This window comes from Colobus angolensis, unplaced genomic scaffold, assembly GCF_000951035.1.
Source record: "Colobus angolensis palliatus isolate OR3802 unplaced genomic scaffold, Cang.pa_1.0 Scaffold531, whole genome shotgun sequence".
NCBI lineage: Eukaryota > Metazoa > Chordata > Mammalia > Primates > Cercopithecidae > Colobus > Colobus angolensis.
Genome location: NW_012118833.1, coordinates 265316 through 286228, shown reverse-complemented (window position 1 = coordinate 286228; position 20913 = coordinate 265316). Strand labels below are relative to the sequence as shown.

At 49.2% G+C, this 20913-nt stretch overlaps 3 protein-coding genes and 1 pseudogene across 6 annotated transcripts; 3 read left to right on the top strand and 1 right to left on the bottom strand.

Moving 5' to 3' along the window:
* Nucleotides 1-3757: 3757 nt before the first annotated feature.
* LOC105525396 (metallothionein-1F-like) lies at nt 3758-5161 on the bottom strand. The gene is made up of 3 exons (XM_011961002.1): nt 5004-5161; nt 4355-4420; nt 3758-3989 (listed from the first exon to the last, which is right to left on the bottom strand). Exons 1-3 carry the CDS (start codon nt 5029-5031, stop codon nt 3898-3900), a joined length of 186 nt encoding a protein of 61 aa, XP_011816392.1. The 5' UTR covers nt 5032-5161; the 3' UTR covers nt 3758-3897.
* Nucleotides 5162-6877: 1716 nt separating this feature from the next.
* Nucleotides 6878-8201, top strand: LOC105525397 (metallothionein-2-like). 4 transcript variants are annotated; one of them, XM_011961007.1, is made up of 4 exons: nt 6943-6963; nt 7027-7037; nt 7563-7624; nt 7969-8201. In XM_011961007.1, the coding sequence occupies exons 1-4, from the start codon at nt 6943-6945 to the stop codon at nt 8058-8060; spliced, it is 186 nt and encodes a 61-aa protein (XP_011816397.1). In that variant the 3' UTR covers nt 8061-8201. The 4 variants fall into 4 exon arrangements, with proteins under 4 accessions (XP_011816393.1, XP_011816397.1, XP_011816396.1 ...); XM_011961006.1 differs by lacking the exon at nt 7027-7037 and adding an exon at nt 7379-7382 and having other exon boundaries at nt 6943-6970; XM_011961003.1 differs by lacking the exon at nt 7027-7037 and having other exon boundaries at nt 6878-6992.
* Nucleotides 8202-13964: 5763 nt separating this feature from the next.
* On the top strand, nt 13965-15702 carry LOC105525392 (metallothionein-1X). The gene is made up of 3 exons (XM_011960999.1): nt 13965-14108; nt 14691-14756; nt 15467-15702. The coding sequence occupies exons 1-3, from the start codon at nt 14081-14083 to the stop codon at nt 15556-15558; spliced, it is 186 nt and encodes a 61-aa protein (XP_011816389.1). The 5' UTR covers nt 13965-14080; the 3' UTR covers nt 15559-15702.
* Nucleotides 15703-18353: 2651 nt separating this feature from the next.
* LOC105525415 lies at nt 18354-19571 on the top strand (annotated as a pseudogene).
* The last annotated feature ends 1342 nt before the right edge of the window (nt 19572-20913 follow it).

The following is a 20913-nucleotide window of genomic DNA, read 5'->3' as shown; positions in this document are numbered from 1 at the left end:
ACCACTACTTGTTGTTATTATTCATGGCTGCTATGGCCTGAATGCTTGTGTCCCTCCAATATTCAGGTATTGAAATCTAACTTTCACTGTGTAGCTTTTAAGAGTTGGTACATTTGGGAAGTGACTATGGTATGCAGGCAAAGTGCTCATGAACAGGATTAGTCCTTAATAAGGGAGGCCTGAGGGAGCTTGTTTAACCCTTTCCACCATGTGAGGACCCAGCAAGAAAGAGCCATCCATGAGGAACGGGGCCCTCACAAGACTCCAAATATGCTGGTGCCTTGACCTTGGACTTCCATGCCTCCAGAACGGAGAGAAATGTATTTCTGCTGTTTTAAGTTACTCAGTCTAAGGTATCTGGTGATAGCAGCCCAAATGGACTCAGACAATAGCATAGTTGACATTTTTACTCCAGACAAAAGAGCCAGGCCTGGTGTCCTTTGTCTTTCTCATCAGCCACATGAACACTGTCTTGTGGTCCCGACAGGGTCCTGCACTCTTCCCACAAAATAGGGATTCACACCAGAAATATAAAGCCATGAGCAAGACAGTCCCTGTCCCCCTAACAGAAATGGAAGGGTGCCTGCCAGTTCTGTTACCACCTGCACCAATATGGGACTCAACATTTTTCTTTTAAATGATTCTTATTTCCTTAGATATATTTGTATGAGAAGCAAACTGATTAGCACTACTGAAAAAAGAACCAGTTTAACTTCCAGACAGAAGGTTGCTATCAAATTCTCCTTATTCATACTCCTCTGCATCTCTGTTTTGCTACCAGGACTGACACTGATGCTTGGTTTTGTTGAAAGATATCAAGTAATAAAGGGATGAACATACCTAGGCCAATGAGAAGCTTCATCACTGACTTCTCTCCCTTGGGAAGCTGACAGGATTCAGACCCAGCAGTACCACTTCCCAGCCCTCTGACCCTGGGCAAGTGGCTTGAACTCCTTGTATTGTCATTGTCCAGATTAGGAATATGGGTTCATAAATAGAATGTATGTACCTTCTCGATGGCTGTGAGGGTTCAAAGATTGAAAGTGACTAAACAGGGCCTAACATGGATTAATGTTATGTAGAGTAACAGGAATATGGAAGGAAATTGCTTTCTAATTTCATCCAGGATCTGCATGTGGCCTGCAATGATCCATCTTCTGGGGACATCCCACATTTTCCAAATTGCCATCCTGTAGTAGGGCAGCCAGCTAGGCTGTGGGGAGACCCTGGATAGATGTATGCAAAGGATTACCCAGAGAAATGTGCCCATTCAGCCTCTCAAGAATGGAGAATGGAAGAGAGGGAGACAGAGCCTTATGTCTGTCTTGTTGCTGTGCACAGGAGAAATGTGGCTGAGGGAATGAGGTGGGGAGAGACTCAGGCGAGGTGGGAAATCCAAAGGTCACAACCTCCACCAGTCCTTTGTACACAACTCTCTCCCTATGCTCCCGCTCCTGCTGATCCTGGAAGTTGAACATGAGGCTGGGTTGCACACGGTATCCGGGGGAGGTAAAGATGATGACAGTCCTGAGTCAGGCCAGGCCACTGCTCACGGCCCAGCCAGGGATCACAGGCAGTACAGACTCAGCAGGGGTGAGTGCAAGGGTCAGGGCAGGGCCTCTAGGGATGCAGTGATCTGCCAGCTGTGGGCAGGGCCAGAGGCCAGCTGTACCATAGGTTCCTTCATCCCTTTCCTTCTCACCTGTGTGGTGAGGCATTGGGCAGGTTGCATAATTCCTCTGAAAGATGACTTAAGCACACCACTCCCTGAATACTTTCTGTCCCTGTCCTGAAGCTTGTGACCTTCATTCAACAGGTTGCACGAAGTCAAATGACATGAAGAATGGGAAAGAATTTTATGTGTGTTCAAATGTTCTGGCAGCATCTTATCACAGAGGACTTTCTGCAGGAGGACATCCACACTCTTCCTGGCACTGGATCACCCAGGGATGCAGCACCTACACAGCATCCTGTCCAGAGAAATGCTTCAAAACAATGAGCACTTCTCTAGGAGCAAGTTAGGATTTAATGGTATCTTATTCCAAGAAAATCAGTGCAAAGAGAATGATCATAATCACCATTGTTTATTAAAGCCTAGGCAGCAGCCAGGTCACTCTCTCTCTCTTGCTCTTATTTATTTATTTATAATTTATTTTTGAGAAAGGATCTTGTTCTGTTTCCAAACCTGGAGTACAGTGGCACGATCTTGCTCACTGCAGCTTCTATCTCCTGAGCTCAAGTGATCCTCCCTTCTCAGCCTCCAGAGCAGCTAGGACCACAGTTGCATGGCCTCACATCATCTAATTTTTTTAGAGGCAGGGTTTCTCCATGTTGCCTAGACTGGTCTCAAACTCCTGGGCTCAAACAACCTTCCCACTTCTGCCTCCCAAAGTGCTGGTATTACAGGTATGAGCCACTGTGCCCGGCCCACTCTCTCATTTAATCCATGCATTGAGATGTAATCTCCTTTCTACAAATGAGGTACTAGATGCTCAGAGAGTTTGGGTGACTTGCCCAAACCACACAGCCAGTAAAGTGGTGGAGTGGGCTGTGAACTAGGACTGCCTGACAACAAAACCCACGCCCTAGGTGCAGTCTGCCTTCTGAAATCGCTTCACAGGGAAGCAGCAGGTAAGCATGGTCCTGACTTCTAGGCAAGGAGACTCATCTTCCTCTTTGATTGAACATCAAATAGTATTCCCTCCACAAATGGAGGGACTAACTTGTCATTAACAAGAAATCCAGGACTCTTTCCTTCCTAAGGAACATCACCATGCTCAGCTAGCTGCACAATCTGCCATAGCTGTGTTCTGAGAACTTCTGTAAATAAAGTACTAGTAATTATGGAGATGATGAAATCAAAAGCAAAATTCCAAAACAACTTCATCTACAACCCATGATCAAACTGCATCTTCCCAGGAGCGTGCTGGTTTGAAGTAGTCAAGGAATGGAACTTGAAAGAGGAACAACCTCAGCCTGGATCTTGGGAGGAATTTCCAAAGATTCAGAGCCAACTCCCAACAGGGAGCTCTCAGGGTTCAGCGAGTGTCCTGAGTGTGCTGTCTGTGACGCTGGCTAGGCCAAGCCTGATGGTTCCTCATGAGAATGTCCTGGCCTGTGCTGCTGGAGGTGTGTGGTCCACAGTGTGGCCAGTCTGCTGTTTCCAGTCTGCAATGCAAATCATCCATGAACATATGTGCAGAGTTTGTAAATCTTCCATTTTTCTGTTATTTCTGTATGTATTTACTGAGTTTTTTTGTGTGTGTAAAATGTAAAAAGTGGGTTCAACATTTTGTGTTTTATTATCTTCGTAATTAATATTACTTTATTTACGAAGGTTTAGATCTGGGATGGATAGAAAATGAAAACTGTCCCTTCGCCATGGGTTTGAGAAGCCCCGTGTAGGATTCAAGCAACTCAGACATTGGAATCCGCCCACTGTGGTCACTTTCAAGCCTAAAATCTGCTGAGGAACTGAACTTGGTCAGGAAAACCTGAGAATAAACATGAGGAATGGAGAAGTGTCTGTTCCCCATTTAACATGATTGGAGCTGATCGCGTATGTCTCCATCCTCATATGATCCGGCACAGTGCAGGTGCGTTTTACAGAAGATGGAGGTCTGTGATGTAACTGGGCTTGCCTGAAGGCACTCAGACTGTTAGAGGCTCACATTTCCATCCAGAGCCCAGTCTCTAAACTCCCAGTTCAATCTCCCACCCCAGTCCCTTATTCCTAAAAAAACACAGGAACCAGAACCAGAATCAAGTCTGTGTTTAATTATTATTCACATATTTCACAGAAAAAGGAATGTAGCAAATGGGTTGGGGTTGTAGAAAACAAAATCCTGGATTTCACGTGTCATTCTATTTTCATCTGACAGCAGGGCAGTCCCGACATCAGACACAGCAGCTGCACTTCTCTGACGCCCCTTTGCAGATACAGCCCTGGGCACACTTGGCACAGCCCACAGGGCAGCAGGAGCAGCAGCCTGGGGAAAAAGGGAGACAGAGGTCACAGTAGACTTGACCAGGGAGCTCCCTGTCCCAACAGCAGGCCTAACTCAAGCTCAGACCCCAGCCCCCGAGGATCCTTAGTTCAAGATGACACCGCTTTGTCAGGAGACAACTGGTGGATGTTGGAGTGAGTCTTCCTGTGAGAGACTGCCCAGCCCCACAGGAACCCTGGACAGAACGGAAGACTGGAAAGACAGTGCTGCTGCCTTTCGGGGCCCGAGGAAGGCCTATGGGGACAAGTGAAGGCCAGTTCCCCAGAAGCAGGCGTTCAGGGCCATCCTTGGGTTCCCTCCCAACCTTAGCCACAGCACCATATTTCTGGAGATGGCCCCACACTCACTCTTCTTCCAGGAGGTGCATTTGCACTCTTTGCACTTGTAGGAGCCGGCGCAGGCGCAGAAGACACCTGCAAGGAAGAGAAAAAGCCAGTGAGTAGTGAATAAGATGCAAAAGGTACAACAGTGGGTCAATGAGTGTCCAGTGCCCCCTCCTCTGTGCAGGGTCAGCCCTCAGAGCTCCTTTCCTACTCAGCAGAGGAAGACAGGCCCAATGTCCTCTCCATTCATGCTGGGAAAACCAAGCACCCTCCATTTGTATTCTAAAGGTAAGTCCCAGGCTCCAGGCACAGCCTGGGAAGACTGCGACTTCGACATTCTGTCCTGAACCCCGAAGAGGCAATGTCCCTTGCCTCCCATCCAATCCAGATGCTCAGAGCCTGGTTAGATAAGTAGGGCCCAGCCAGCAGCCTCCTGACCAACGGGGTGATGTGGAGCAGGAGAGTCTTAAGCCTCAAGACCCTCAACTCTGACACAGAGGCACAGGGAAGAGGGCAAAGCTCTCAGGAGCTTCGGCAAGAGGAAAGCACTGGACGAAGTAAAGGAGTCCCCTTCACCTCAGATCGCAAAATGCGACCTCCTCAAACCCAGAGACACTCTCCATGGTGTATGGCAATTTGGCATCCCAAGACACAGAACCCGGGCGCCCCTTACCAGCGGCGCAGGAACAGTTGGGGTCCATTGTAAGCCAAGGTGAGACTGGAGTTCCAAAGCGAGAAGTAAAGAGGCGGTGGAGCAGGTGGAAGGCGTGGTGCAGCTCCACAGCCAGCGGTTCTTTTTATAGTCAAGGGAGGGGGCCGGGAGCAGAGACCCCACCCTGCTCTTGCACTCACCCTGCTGAGTCCCAGCCGCCCGCGGTCCTGGGACAGTCTGTGCGCAGCAGAAGGGCGGGCGCATAGCACCCTGAGCGCAGGCAGGTGGGTGCGCACCGCCTGGCCGCCCCTTTCGCAGCGGCTCGCGCGGGTGGCGCTGTGCACCTGGGTGAGCTGCTTCTCTCACCCTGCCGGGCCTTCCCAGTTCCCCAAGATTACCTGCTACTCCCGCTCCTTGGCATTCCGCGTGCCCTGAGATCGTGACCTGCGCCCCACACCCTCGGGCCTGCCCACTCCCTTCTCAACAGCTAAGGCTTTCCTGGAGTTCTAGTGCAACCCCAGTCTCTTGTTCAACCGTCTGGATTGGCGGGAGGAGGGAGCATAGCAAGGGAGTAGTGTGCAAGGGACAGGCGGAGGATGCAACCTTCGGATCTCTGGCATTGCCTGTCCCTGTTCCCGTCCCCACCTCAGCACCTCAGTTCTTCCATCACGTTTCTCCTGTGCACAGCAACACGGAAGACACAGGGCCCTGCCTCCCTCCCATCAAAGTATACTTATTCATATCCCTCTATGTCTCTGTTTTGCTTCCAGGACTGACCTTGATGCTTGGTTTTGTTTAAAGATTTCAAGCAGTGAAGAGATGAACATACCTAGGCCATAGGGAAGCTTCATCACTGACCTCTCTCCTTTGAGAAACTGACAGGATTCACACCCAGCAGTGCCACTTCCCAGCCCCCTGACCCTGGGCTAGTGGCTTGAACTCCTGGTATTGTCATTGTCCAGATTAGGAATACGGGTTCATAAATAGAATGCATGTCCCTTTATGGTTGCTGTGAGAGTTCAAAGACAGAAAGTGACTAAACAAGACCAAACACAGACCCATGTAATGTAGAGTAATAGGAACATGAAAGGAAAAATAAAGCTCTCTTGCTTTCTAATTTAATCCAGTATCTTCATATCACCTTCAATGATCCCTCTTCTAGGGACATCCCACGCTTTCAAAACTGCCATCCTGTAGTGGGGTACCCAGCTAGGCTGTGGGGAGACCCTGGAGAGATTTATGCAAAGGGGGACCTAGACAAAGGTGCCCATTCAGCCCCTCAAGAGTGGAGAATGGAAGAGAGAGAGGCAGAGCCCTGTGTATTCTGTGTTGCTGTGCACAGGAGAAACGTGGCCAAAGGACTGAAGTAGGAACCGGGACAGGGAGGATAAGGCCAGAGATGTGAAGTTCGCACCCTTGGCCTACCTACCCTTTGCACACTAGTCCCTTACTATGTTCCTTGCTTTGGCAGATCCAGAAAGTGGAGCACAAGACTGGGGTTACCCTCGACTCCAGGAAAGGCTTAGCAATTGACTAGAGACCTCGGCCTTGGTGAAGTTTGGTGGAAAGCCAGAATACTGGGATAGGCGGAACGTCAATGGGCGGGTGTAGCAGGCAACCTCAGGGAAGCTGGGAAGGTCCGGCAGGGTGAGAGAAGCCGCGCACGGGGGGCACAGCGCCTCCCTCGCGAGCCAGTGCGAAAGGGGCGGTCCCACGTTGTGCACCCAGCTGCGCTCAAGGGACCTTGCGCTTGGCCCATTTCCTGCGCACAACCCAGCCCAGGAACGCTCGCGGTATGGACTCAGCGGGGCGGGTGCAAGGGCGGGGAGGGGCGTCTGCGCCCGACCCACTGTCCTGACTATAAAAGCAGCCTCTGGCTGTTGGGCTCCACCACGCCTTCCACGTGCACCACCGCCTCTTTCCTTCTCGCTTGCGAACTCCAGTCTCTCCTCGAGTTGCAATGGATCCCAACTGCTCCTGCGCCGCTGGTAAGGGGCCCCCGGGTTCTGTGTCTTGGGATGCCAAATCCCCAGACGCCATAGAGAGTGTCCTAGGGTTTGGGGAGGTCGCATTTTGCGATCTGAGGTGAGGGGACTCCTTTATTGGTCCAGTGCTTTCTTCTTGGCCAAGCTCCTGAGAGCATTTTCCTCCTCCCTGTGCCTCTGTGTCAGAGTTGAGGGTCCTGAGGCTCAAGGCAGTCCTGCTCCACGTCACCCCGTTGGTTACTGGGCTGCTGGCTGAGCCCCAATTCTCTAACCTGACTCTGAGCAACCGGATTGGATAGGATACATTGCATGGGAGGGGACATTGCCTCTTCGGGGTTCAGGACAGAAAATCGAAGTCGCAGTCTTCCTGGGCCGTGTCTAGAGTGGGACTTTCCTTTGGAGTATAAATAGGAGGGTGCTTGTTTTTCCTAGCATGAAGGGAGAGGACATGGATCTTCTCTTTCTCTGCTCTAAGTGGGAAAGGAGCTTTGAGGGCTGGCCCTGCACAGAGAAGGGGGAACTGGACACTCATTGACCCACTGCTGTACCTTCTGCATCTCACTCACCACTCACTGGCTTTTTCTCTTCCTTGCAGCTCCTGCACCTGCGCCGGCTCCTGCAAGTGCAAAGAGTGTACACGCCTCTCCTGCAAGAAGAGTGAGTGCGGGGCCATCTCCAGGAATCTGGGGCTGTGACTAAGGTTGGGAGGGAACCCAAGGCTGGCCCTGAGTGCTTGCTTCTGGGGAACTGGCCTTCCTTTGTCCCTGTAGGCCGTCACTGCCTGTCTAGTCTTCTGCCCTCTCCAGGGCTTATGTGGGATGGGGCAGCTTTCTCAAAGGAAGACCCACTCCAATGTCCACCAGTTGTCTCCTGACAAAACCATGCCATCCTGAAATGATGGTCCTCTCGGGCTGGAGAGAGGGATGGAGATCAGCCTCTGTTGGGGCAAGGAGGTCTCTGGTTGAGTCTGCTCTGACCTCTCACTCTCTCTTCCTCCCCAGGCTGCTGCTCCTGCTACCCTGTGGGCTGTGCCAAGTGTGCCCAGGGCTGCATCTGCAAAGGGGCCTTGGACAAGTGCAGCTGCTGCGCCTGATGTCAGAATGGCCCTGCTCCCAAGTAAAAATAGAGTGACCAGTAAAATCCAGGATTTTTTTTTTTTTGATAAATCTTGACCCATTTGCTACATTCCTTTTTCTGTGAAATATGTGAATCATAATTAAACACTTAGACTTAATTCTGGTTCTGGTTCCTGTTGTGTTTTTTGGAACAAGGGACTGGGGTGGGAGATTGAACTGGGAGTTTAGAGACTGAACTCTGGATGGAAATGTGAGCCCCTAGTAGTCTGAACGCCTTCAGGCAAGCCCCGTTAATTCACTGAGCTTGATCTTCTGTAAAACGCACCTGCACTGTGCCGGATCATATGAGCATGGGGACATATGCGATCAGCTCCAATCATGTTAAATGTGGCACAGGGACTTCTCCATTCCTCATGTTTCTTCTCAGGTTTCCCTGACCAAGTTCAGCTCCTCAGCAGATTTTAGGCTTGAAAGTGACCACAGTGGGCGGATTCCAATGCCTGAGTTGGTTGAATCTTACACGGGGCTTCTCAAACCCATGGCGAAGGGACAGTTTTCATTTTCTATCCATCCCAGATCTAAACCTTCGTAAATAAAGTAATATTGATTATGAAGATAATGAAACACAAAATATAGAACCCACTTTTTATATTTTACACACAAAAAAAACTCAATAAATACATACAGAAATAACAGAAAAATGGAAGGTTTACAAACTCCGCACATATGTTCATGGATGATTTGCATTGCAGACTGGAAACAGCAGACTGGCCACACTGTGGACCACACACCTCCAGCAGCACAGGCCAGGACATTCTCATGAGGAACCATCAGGCTTGGCCTAGCCAGCGTCACAGACAGCACACCCAGGACATTCGCTGAACCCTGAGAGCTCCCTGTTGGGAGTTGGCTCTGAATCTTTCTGCCCTGTCCTGGCTCAGGTGGGGTTGAGCAGGTTTTTCATAGGAAGGCTCTCACTGCAAAGATCCACCATTGTCTCCTGACAGGGCGCACCATCCCGAACGAAGGCTCCTTCGGGTCTCGGTGCGAGCTTGAGCCAGGCCCACCGTTGGGGCAGAGAGGTGCCTGTTCAATTCAGCTGTGACCTGTCCCTCTCCCCTTCTTGCCCAGGCTGCTGCTCCTGCTGCCCTGTGGGCTGAGCCAATTGGGCCCAGGGATGTGTCTGCAAAGGGACATCTGACAGGTGCAGCTGCTGCGCCTGATGTAGGGAAAGCTCTGTTTCCAGAAGTAGAAAGTGTACGAACCCGGAATTGCTTTCCACACAACCCTGACCCACTAGTACATTTGGTTTTTCAAAAATAAAATAATGATAAAAGTTGACTTTATTCAGGCTCGGTTTTATTTTGTGTGCCTTGGACAAAAGGGACCTGATACCCGACAGAGCTGGGATGAGGGGACTGCACTGAGAGTCCAGTCACGTGCATGCTGGTACCATGTCCAATCACCTTTCACACTGAGTGCCTTAAGGCAAATCACATAACCTGTCTCAGCTAAAAATTGTAAAAGCATTATACATGTAGGCCAGGCATCGTGGCTCACACCTGTAATCCCAGCACTTTGGGAGGCAAAGGTGAGTAGATCACCTGAGACCAGAAGTTCAAGACCAGCCTGGCCAATGTGATGAAACCTCCACCTCTACTAAAAATACGAAAATTAGCCACGAGTGGTGTCAGGTGCCTGTAATTCCAGCTATTCCGGAGGTTGAAGCAGGAGAATCACTTGAACCCGGGAAGCGGTGGTTGCAGTGAACTGAGAATGCACCACTCTACTCCAGCCTGGGTGACAAGAGCGAATCTCAATTAAAAAAAAAAAAAAAGCATTATACATGTAAGAGATATAATGGTATGGGCATCTGCAACAGACCTAAGCTTTGGCAAAATGAACTAAAATGAATTAGTATGAAATATAAAAACAAAATCCACTTTTTATACTCAACAGGCAAATTATTAATATATAAAAATAAAATACATATGAAAAACAATAAATATATGAAAAACAAAATATATGATTATATTTAAATAAACAACAGAAAAATAAAAGAATTTACAAACATTGCACATCTGTTCGAGGGTGTGTATTTCACACTGGGAACGGTGTGTAGACTGACCCTCATGCGTGGATCACTCACCTTCAGCAGTGCTGGCCTGGACATGCCCGAAAGGAACTATCAGTCCTGAACTGCCCCATGTCACTCATGGAACTCTCATTACCCCTGAGAGCTCCTTGTTCTGACTCGGCTCTGAATCTTCGGAAGTTTCTCCCAAGGTCAGGCTGCAGTCTCCTCCTTCAAATTCCAGCCCTTGGTTACTCCAGGCCAGCACAGTGAATAGGGAGGTGGAGCGAAGTGTCCAGCATTATCCTGGCAAGCTGACTATAGATAGCAACTGGGGCCCCCAGGTGAAGTATTTGACTTGGCCTCTGCAGCAGTGATGGCATATTCTGTAGTTTGAAGGGGTGTGGTGTGCATTGAGAAGGATGAGGACTGATCATTGCTACCAACAGCTGGTCCCTCCGGCTATCTGCTCAGGGAATTGTTATTTGTGGTTCAATCACAGGGAAGATGAGACAGGTGGGCCAGGAGTCAGACCTAAATGAGCTGCAGGTGCTTGTTTGTGAAGAGGGAATTTCAGAAGGGAGCCTGGGCCAAGTGCAGGCTTTGGTGTCACACAGCTGGGTTCACAGCCCACTTCACTCCTTATTGGCTGTGTGGCCTGCACAAGTCACTTAACCTCTCTGAGCCTCCATTTCCTCATCTGTATACAAGTGATTATATTTCCATGCAGGGATCAAATGGGACAGTGGCCTGGTACTAGTGGCTTAGGGCTTACTGAACAGTGCTATTATAATCATTTCTCCATGTGGACTTTCTAGACAGACAATCCTGTTAGCTCCCATCAAGCTCCTTGGAAAAGGCCCATCTGCCTGCAGGTATTAAGTGGACTGAAGTTGGAGATGGGTTTGGAGTCTTGCTGTTCTGGTCTCAAGGGCATGTGGATGACCTGCACCAGCTCTCTGGGATAAGAGACTGCTCCAGCATTCAGACAGAGAACAAGCCTTTCCCACCTTTCAAGTCATTTGATTGTCATACAAACCAGGGACACAGTGAATGTGCAGGGTTTGGTGAGATGGTGCTGTCTTCTAGAGGAGTTGTACTGTCTTCTAGAGGAGTTGTACTGTCTTCTAGAGGAGTTAAGCAATCTTCCCAACGTCACACAGTTCAGAAGTAAAGGCATGAATGAATCTATGCTGTGGGTGTCCTCATGCCCTCGCCGTAGTGGAAGATCATGCTGTCCATGGATGCTAAGCCCAGCCCCTCACATTCCAGAGCTGGAAGGGCCCATGGTTAGTTAGCCCAATTGTGCCCCTGACTTGATAGCTGGGGAACTGAAGCCCAGAGAGGACATACAGCTATGCAGAGGCTCTGATTGCCAGCTAAGTGCTCTTCCCCCTGTGCCTCTGTGACAGAGTTAGTGTTCTCATGTGTCACATGACAGGGTGACATAGGGTTGTGGTTGAGGGAATTATCCTATGGTCAGCCTGTATGAGTGCCAATCCCAGATGTATTATCCTGTATACCTGGGTGACACAACCTCTCTGTGGCTCAGTTTCCTGTACGGTAAAAGGGGCAGAATATAATAATACATCACGTGCTGTATAAGGACGTTTCAGTTATAGATGCACTACATACAGGATGGTGGTCCTATGAGGTTATAAGGTAATTGTACTGTATCTTTCTATGTTTAGCTATGTCTAGATACACAAATACCACTGTGTTATAATTGCCTTCAGTATTCAGCAGAGTAGCATGCTGTATAGGTTTGAAGTTTAGGAGCAATAAGCCATATCACATAGCCTAGGTCTGTGGTAGGCCATAATATCTAGGTTTGTTATTATACACTTTACACTGTTTGCACAACCATGAAATCACCTAACAATGCATATCTCAGAATGTATTCCCATCACTAAGCAGCATATGACTGTAATGGGGTCTGACTTGTAGAAAGACATGATTTAATAGGTATAAAGAAATTAGAATGGTGCCTTGTACATGGCAAATGATCTATAATAGTAACTATTATTTTGTTATTTTTATTCATGGTTGGTATGGCCTAACTGCTTGTGTGCCTCCAATACTCATATGTGCAAATCTAATTTTCAATGTGTTGGTATTGAGGTGGTGCATCTGGGAGGTGACTGAAATAAGAGGACCTAGTGTTTATGAATGGGATTAATAAGAAAGGCCTGAGGGAGCTTGTTTAACCCTTTCCACCATGTGAGGACCCAGCAAGAAAGAGACATCCATGAGGAACGGGGCCCTCACAAGACTCCAGATATGCTGGTGCCTTGACCTTGGACTTCCATGCCTCCAGAACTGAGAGAAATGTGTTTCTGCTGTTTTAAGTTACCCAGTCTAAGGTATCTGGTTATGGCAGCCCAAACATCTCAAATAATGGCATAGTTGACATTTTTACTCCAGACAAAAGAGCCAGGCCTGGTGTTCCTTCCTGTGTGTCCTCTGTCTTTCTCATCAGCCACATGAGCATTGACCTGTGGTCCGGACAGGGTCCTGCACTCTTCCCAGAAAATAGGGATTCACACCAGCAATATAAAGCCATGAACAAGACAGTCCTTGTCCCCATAACAGAAACGGAAGGATGCCTGCCAGTTCTGCTATCACCTGTACCAATATGTGAGTTAACTTTTTCTTTCAAATGATTCCTATTTGCTTAGAGATATTTAGATTAAAAGCAAACTCCTTACCACCACTGAAAAAAGAATTAGTTTAACTTCCAAACGTAGAAGGTTGCCATCAAATTATGCTTATTCATATTCCCTCTGCATCTCTGTTTTGCTTCCAGGACTGACCTTGATGCTTGGTTTTGTTTAAAGATTTCAAACAGTAGAGAGGTAAATATACCTAGGCCCAAGGGAAGCTTCATTAGTGCCCTCTCTCCCTTGGGACGCTGACCGGATTCAGACCCAGCAGTGCCACTTCGTAGCCCTCTGACCCTGGGCTGGTGGCTCAAGCTCCTTGTATTGTCGTTGTTCAGATTAGAAATATGGGTTCATAAATAGAATGCATATCCCTTTAGGGTTGCTGTGAAGGTTCAAAGATGCAAAGTGACTAAACAGGGCCTAACACGGATTAATGTTATGTAGAGTAACAGGAATATGGAAGGAAAAATAACCATGTTTCTTGCATTTTAATTTAATCCAGAATCCGCATATCACCTAAAATGATCCCTTTTCTGGGGGCATCCCACATTTTCCACACTGTCATCCTGTAGTGGGGTGCCCAGCTAGGCTGTGGGGAGACCTGGAGAGTTTTATGCAAAGGAGGACCCGGGCAAATGTGCCCATTCAGCCTCTCAAGAGTGGAGAATGGAAGCACGGGGGCAGAGCCCTGAGTCTGTTCTGTCCCTAAACATAAGAGAAACGTGGCCAACAGACCGAGGTGGGGACAGTAACAGGGACCGGCAATGCAGGAAATCCGAGTGTCACATCCTCGGCCTCTCATTTGCACACTGCTCCCTCGCTATGCTCCCCTCTCCTGCCGATCCAGGTGATCCCTGGATCACCCAGGGGCTCTAGGAAATGCAAAGCTGCACACAGTGGAGCGGGGGCTGGGGGTGTGTAGACGGCTGGGATTCCGAGTTTCCTGGCACTTCTAGGTAAAGGGAGAGGCAGGCAATGTCAGGGAAATTGGGAAGGGCAGGCAGGACGCCAGGGACGCCACGTACCGCCAGATTCACATCAGCTGGGTCAAAAGGTCGGGCCCGGCGGTGGGCCCGGCGGTGCGCCCGGCTCTTGGCTCACGGGGTGGTGCACCCGGCCCAGGATCGCTGGCGGTGCAGACTCAGCGGGGGCGGGTGCAAGGACCGGGCGGGGCCTCTGCGCCCGGCCCGCTGCCCGTGCTATAAAGGGAGCCGCCGGCCCCTAGGTTCCACATCCCTTTCGTCTGTTCCGCTGCGTGTTTTCCTCTTCATTGGGAATTCCTGCTTCTCCTTGCCTGGAAATGGACCCCAACTGCTCCTGCTCGCCTGGTAAGGGACACCTGGCTCCACGCCTTGGGATGCGCGTTTCCCTTCCTGGGTTTGAAGAAGTCGCATTTTAAGTTCTGAGCTGCAGGGGCTCCTTTATTTCGTTAGGGGCTTTCTTCCCTATCACGTCCCTGAGACCACTTCCCTCCTCCCTGTGCCTCTAAGTCAGAGTTGAAGGTACTGAGGCCCAAGGCTGTCCCGCTCCATGTCACCCAGTTGGTCAGGGCGCTGCTGGCTGAGCCCCAATGCTCTGATCAGGCTCTGAGCAGCCAGAGTGTATGGGAACCCGGGGGGCTGTTGCCTCTTCGGAGTTCCGAACAGAAGGTTCTGGCCTCCCCTCTTCTTAGGCTTCCTGGGCTGTGTCTGGAGCCTGGGACCTTGCTTGTGGGGTAAAAGCAAGAGGACACTTGCCCTTCCCAGAATGAAGGGAGAGGAGATGGGGTTCTTTTCCTCTCCCCTGAGTGGAAAAGGAGCTCTGAGGGCTGGTCCTGCAGTAGAGAGGAGGGGGGACTGAAGCGTTATTGACCAGCTGCTGTACCTTCCGCATCTCACTCACCGCTCACTGCCTTTTTCTCTTCCTTGCAGATGGTTCCTGTGCCTGTGCCAGCTCCTGCAAATGCAAAGAGTGCAAATGCACCTCCTGCAAGAAGAGTGAGTGCGGGGCCTTCCCTGGGAATCTGGGGTATGGGCTAGGTTAGAGCAGGGAACCCAGAGTTCTGCAGGCAGGGGCAGGCCTATGACCAGCTTCCCCAAACCGCTCCCTCAACACCTGATTCAGAATCAGACCTCAAAGTGCCTTAAAAATGGGTGAATCCCAGCCTCTTATTACCAAACTAGAAACCAAGGCCCAGAGAGGTTACCAGGTAGTGTTGGGAACAAAGCTGGAATGTGAATCTAGGTCTCCTGCCTCCTGATACAGCCTTCTTAACCTTTCTGGGTCCTGAAGCACTTAAGGCCCTGGATCTTGGAGACCCCAGGTGATTTGGAACCTGATGATCCAGCCCTTTCCTGCAGAGGCAGCCCAGAGCTTCCCTGGCCTTCCCCAGAACTGCTGTGTCAGGGGTTTGCCCCCTGCCTGATTATGAAGATTTTCTTCATTTAAGTATAGGTTTTGGGGAACTGGCCTCCTTTTGTTCCCATACCTGTCCAGTCTTCTGTCCTGTCTCGGACTCAGGTGGGGCTGGGCAGCTTTTTCATATAAAACCCTCATCCCAAAGATCCACCAGTTCTCTCCTGACAAAGCCATGCCATCCTGAAATGATGGTGCTCTGGGGCTGGAGGCAGGGCTCGAGCCAGGCCTCTGTTGGGGCAGGGAGGTGCCTGAGTCTGCTCTGACCTCTCACTCTCCCCTTCTTCCCCAGGCTGCTGCTCCTGCTGCCCTGTGGACTGTGCCAAGTGTGCCCAGGGCTGCATCTGCAAAGGGACATCGGACAAGTGCAGCTGCTGTGCCTGATGCTAGAACAGCCCTGCTCTCAGATGTAAATAGAGCAACCTGTATAAACCTGGATTTTTTTTTTTTTTTGGTACATCCCTGACCCGTTTGCTACATCTTTTTTTTCTATGAAATATGTGAATGGCAGTAAATTCATCTAGACTATTCTGGCTCCGGGCGCCTCATTTGTCATTGGGTATATGGCACTTGGTTCCAGTTGGGTTGTAGGAAACCCAGATTGTGGGGCATTTCAGACAGGGGACCATGGCAGTGGGGGTCTGTGTGCAAGGTTCCTGCAATCCTGCCTGGCCTTGGCTCTCCTTTGTGAACTATGGTAAACTAGGGGGTTTATTCTACCACCCTCTAGCAACAGTTAACAGGTAGTAGCTGCCCTTTTTGTGTAGCTGTGACACAGCCTATACTCACCGGCCACCTATGGTGCACCTACTGCATACACAGTGAGGCATGGGGTTCTCAGTGGTGAGGGGAACAGGGAGCTTATGGACTGCTGGGGGGAGAGAGAATGATAGAAGAAGGAATCTTGTAAAGGAGAAGGTGCTGTGACTGAATGTACTTGGGGTGAGCCTGAATGAAGAACTCTTTCCACTGGGATCTGAGAGCTGCATTCCTGCAGAGGGCACAGCTCCAGCAAAGGTCCGGAAGTGGGGAAGAGCCTGGCACTCAGAAGGCCAGTGTGTGTGTGATTATGTGAGGGGAGAAGCCCATGTTCCCTTTGGAGAGGGGAGGGCAGAGGCCACATGCCTCATTAATCTGAAGGATGGCCTCACTCAGCACAGCTGAACCACTTGGAGAGGCTGGAAAAGTGCTCAAGCCGGTATTCCACTTCCCCCACCCCTGCAGCCCCGTTTCCGATTTGTTTAGGGCTAAGCAGGCCCAGGGAACCTATCTTTTACTTTTTAATAAGTACCTAGGGTTGCAACCCACTGAAGCAGTCACACGGAATTATTTGGTGAAATAAAATGGCCTCTGCCAGTTCCTCTCCGGTCTCAGGACCAGGAGGTATTTTCCATCCCAGCTGGTATTTGGAGCAACTCTCCAACATGTGGCTGCGTGTCCTGGTGGCTGAGGGAACCTGGTGGTGCCCAGCTTCTGGCTGGCTGTGGAGGGAGAGGCTGGCATGCCTCACCAAGCAGTGTAGCAAGTGTCTTCATGGAGACCAAACCAAGCTCAGAGGGCAGATCTGAGCCTCCTTGAGGGCTCATGCTAGGGAAATACCAACTCATTGAGGTTGGGCTGGTGTCTGAGGTGCCATCCTCTGGGGAGAGAATCTGGCAGGGACCTCATAAGACATGGGCAGGAGTGTGATGTGGGCACCGCCCTGTTTAAGATTTGGTCCAGAAGCCCTGGTGCCAAAGTCAAAAATGCACCCAGCCATTGCTCTTTCATAACTCTGTTTTGGGAAATTGCAGCTGCCAAACCTCTCAAGGGATAGGTACAAAATGTTTTTGCCAGGTCTGACAAACATGATCATTCAACTTACGACTTCTTTTCTAAGTCATGTGTAAAGTGGCATCCTGTTCCATCCATTACCCCCAGTCCTGAGCCCCATCTTCCTTGGGGCTGGGTGGGGCATGATTATTGTGGATGTCTGTTGGAGAGATTAATTTACAGTCATTCACATTTTTTTTTGATGTGGCTCTTATTGGAATGCCTTGTTTAATTTCCAGAAGCTTCAGTGTCAAGCACACCATCATGAAACAGCCTGCTAAAGCAGTTAAGTGTGTCAGCTCTGGAGCCAGGCTGCCTGGCTAGACCCACAGCTCCATTAGTTAGGAGAATTATGTCCTCTCTCTGTGCCTCACATTTCTTAACTGCAATGTGGGGACAATAATAGGACCTACCCCATAGGGTTGTGGTGAGGTTGAATGTGGCTAGCACTGTCCCTGGAGCATATCAAGTCCTCAGTAAGTGTGGGCCAGGTTTGGTGTCTGACAATCAGTAGGCGATCCATTAAATGTTATCTATGTAATTTGATGAGCACTTACGGGACCCCCTTCAGTATGTAAACCATTGTACTGCTCACAGAGAGGTAAGATAATATATAAATAAGAGCCAATTCCCTTGCTGGAGATCTTATTTAAGTCTCTGTTGAATTCAGGGAGCAATTATTGACCACTGCAAGATGCAGCTGCTGGGCTGGGACAGAAAGCCACATGGGGGCCAAAGATTTCTATCTCCAGGAGAAGGACCCATTTCACACTGACTCTGGGATAGACTGGGCGTGAGACGGGCTAAGACAGAGGTATGGATGCTTTGGGAGAAGAATGTGATTTAGCTGGGCCAGGGGAGTAGGAGAAAAACATTCACTTGCCTGGGCGCAGTGGCTCATGCCTGTAATCACAACATTTTGTGAGGCAGAGGGGGGCAGATCGCTTGAGCCCAGGAGTTTGAGATCAGCCTGGGCAACATGGCAAAACAACGTCTCTACAAAAATAAAAAAAGAATAAATTAGCCGGGCACGGTGGCATGTACCTCTAGCCCCAGCTATTCAGGAGGCTGAGGTGGGTGGATCACTTGAGTCCAGAAGGTCGAGGGTACAGAGAGCTGCGATTGTGCCACTGCACTCCATCCAGGGTGGCAGAGCAAGACCCTGTCTCAAAAGAAAAAAAGCCAGATTATTTGGTAGACATGGGGGTCTCACCATGTTTCTCAGGCTGGTCTCAAACTCCCGAACTCAAGCGATCCACCCGGCTGGGCTTCCCAAAGTGCTGGAATTACAGGCGTGAGTCACTGCGCCTGGCTTAATTTTTTAAAAAACTTATCACCAAATGGTCAAGATAGGGACGTTGCTGAAAATGTCAGACTCAAATTTTGATAGCAGCAGGAATAATTTCTTTGAGGGGGAAATAGATGATGAGGAAAGTATGATTTTGACACTGGTGCCAGTTAAAGATGATCCAAATATAGAACAAGTGTTCCTTCAACTTCTGATGTCAAACCGGAGAAGTCTAAGAAACATAATAAAGTTCATCTACCTCAAACAAATAAACAATTCACAGCTCCACAAAAACTAGATGCAAAATACCAGTCTTTCCCTTGCCGACCATTTTGCCTCCCCTTAATAAGTTGTGTCAGGACACTTAGTGGAACTGGTGTCAACAACGAGATTTGACTCCTAATGGCAAGAAAATAAAAGTTTATCTGAGGGCCAGGCATGGTGGCTAATGCCTGTAATCCCAGCACTTTGGGAGGCTGAGGCTGAGGTCAGGAGCTCGAGACCAGCCTGGTCAACATGGTGAAACCCCATCTCTACTAAAAATACAAAAAAATAAGAAACAAAAAACTAGCCAGGCATGGTGGCGTGCACCTGGAGTCCCAGCTACTCGGGAGGCCGGCACAGGAGGATCACTTGAACCCGGCAGAGGCTGCAGTGAGCTGAGATCGTGCCACTGTACTCCAGCCTGGGCAACAGAGCAAGACTCCATCTAAAAAAAAAAAAACGTTTAAGTTTATCTGAGACTCCATAGACATGCTTACCCTGAACAACAGCAAGATATTCCTGAAATGTCACAGGAGACCAGATTACAGCCATGGTTGAGGAAACGCAAGGCAGTGACCGAGGAAGCAAGGCTTCAGAAAAGTCTTGAGATGAATATGAAAGCAGAAGAGACTAATACATTTGAACATTTGAAGTGATAACTTCAGCTCAGGAAGCCATGTTGGCATCATGGGCAAGAATTGCTGTGAGAGCTGTTCAGCCTAAGGCTGTGAATTCGTGTTCTATTTCAGCTTCTGTTGAGGCCTTTTTGATGTAAGCCTCTGGTGTTGGGTGTCGTGTGGTCCATGGCAGACTTATCTCGGCAGACACAAAGGGTTGGGTACACCTGCAGTTTCATGCAGGTCAGGCCTGGGTGCCTACCACCGATAGGAGGATGATTTCTCTCCTTTTGTTACCTGCCTGAATTTTCCCATCCCTATGCATAGAAGACAATATGTTGTGTGCTGACTGTGCTAAGAGGAATAAGATAATGAAAAGATGAATGACAATGGAGAAGCAGCAGCAACCTGTTTGAATACAATGTACTAGAGAAGGAGAGATATACTTTCACACCATGCAACATACTATGAAGGAATGGAAGCAAAGACAATTTGAATGAATCCTTGTGATCTACAAAGCAAAATCATAGTGAGTAGGCCTCCACAGTGAAGATGGTTGACTAGCGACACAGCCTCTTCCTAAGAGCTCCACAGAAAGTGAGTCTGAAAACCCATTAAAGACTCACAGATAGTGAGTCTGAAAACCCATTAAAATAAAGCAATTTAATAAACCCATTAAAATAAACCCAATCACAGCAATTGGCCTTAATAAAAATAAAAACAGTCTGGGCGTGGTGGCTCAAGCCTGTAATCCCAGCACTTTGGGAGGCCAAGGTGGGTGGATCACCTGGGGTTAGGAGTTTGAGACCAGCTTGGCCAACATGGCGAAACCCAGTCTCTGCTAAAAATACAAAAATTAGCATGGTGTGGTGGCACAAGTCTGTAATCCCAGCTACTCAGGAGGCTGAGGCAGAAGAATTGCTTGAACCCAGGAGGCGGAGGTTGCAGTGAGCCGGGATCGCACCACTGTACTCTAGACTTGGCGGCAAGAGTAAGACTGTCTCAAACAAACAAACAAAACAAAACCCATTTACTCATTCATTCATTCATTCCTTCATTCACACGATCACATCTTGGCCACAGCAGATAGAGCATTGATGGGTGGGCTGGACAAGCAGGAGGCTAACTCTTCTGGAGGGGGCTGTCCCGACACTGCCCAACGTGGATGGTGAAGGCAAACTGAACCACTCTGATCCTCTCTTCTGAGAGACCTGAGGGGCTAACAGGGCTGCCAGAGCTCGTGATATAACTGGAGTTGCATCATGAGAATACTAAAAAAACCCACCCTAAATAGTAACCATGAGGACAATTAAACCAAACCACATGCCTGCTTTTCCATGGGAACTGCTATATATCTCAGTCCTCTAGGGACCCAGAGAGGCTGAACATCTGCTGACAGGGGTCCCAACGATACCCACCTCCCTTTGAATCCTGAAAACAAACTCTGTATCAGTCAGGGTTCCTTGGATGCAAGCAATAAAAATGGATTCTAGTTAAATTAGGCAAAACAAATTCATTGGAAGGATACTGGGGATCCATGGAGTCAACTAGAAGGATGAAGAACTAGACTCAGAAAATGGGTGGTTGCTATGAGTGGTCAGGTAGCAGGTCATGTCACAGGAGCAACCCGGCTGGGCTGCAGCAGTTTGCACAGCTATCACCACTGCTTCTGCTGTCCCCAAATGTCCCCACCACTGCCACTGGCCACCGGTACTATGAACGAGTTCTAAACTATTCATTGAATTCTTTACCTCCAGC

Excerpts from the sequence above, each read along its gene's own strand:
- LOC105525396 (XM_011961002.1), bottom strand. The coding sequence starts at position 5,031 with ATGGACCCCAACTGTTCCTGCGCCGCTG. Across the intron at positions 4,421-5,003 it reads CAACTGTTCCTGCGCCGCTG|GTGTCTTCTGCGCCTGCGCC; the intron begins GTAAGGGGCGCC and ends TCTTCCTTGCAG. Across the intron at positions 3,990-4,354 it reads ATGCACCTCCTGGAAGAAGA|GCTGCTGCTCCTGCTGCCCT; the intron begins GTGAGTGTGGGG and ends CTTTTTCCCCAG.
- LOC105525397 (XM_011961003.1), top strand. The coding sequence starts at position 6,943 with ATGGATCCCAACTGCTCCTGCGCCGCTGGTAAGGGGCCCCCGGGTTCT. Across the intron at positions 6,993-7,562 it reads AAGGGGCCCCCGGGTTCTGT|CTCCTGCACCTGCGCCGGCT; the intron begins GTCTTGGGATGC and ends TCTTCCTTGCAG. Across the intron at positions 7,625-7,968 it reads ACGCCTCTCCTGCAAGAAGA|GCTGCTGCTCCTGCTACCCT; the intron begins GTGAGTGCGGGG and ends CTTCCTCCCCAG.
- LOC105525392 (XM_011960999.1), top strand. The coding sequence starts at position 14,081 with ATGGACCCCAACTGCTCCTGCTCGCCTG. Across the intron at positions 14,109-14,690 it reads CAACTGCTCCTGCTCGCCTG|ATGGTTCCTGTGCCTGTGCC; the intron begins GTAAGGGACACC and ends TCTTCCTTGCAG. Across the intron at positions 14,757-15,466 it reads ATGCACCTCCTGCAAGAAGA|GCTGCTGCTCCTGCTGCCCT; the intron begins GTGAGTGCGGGG and ends CTTCTTCCCCAG.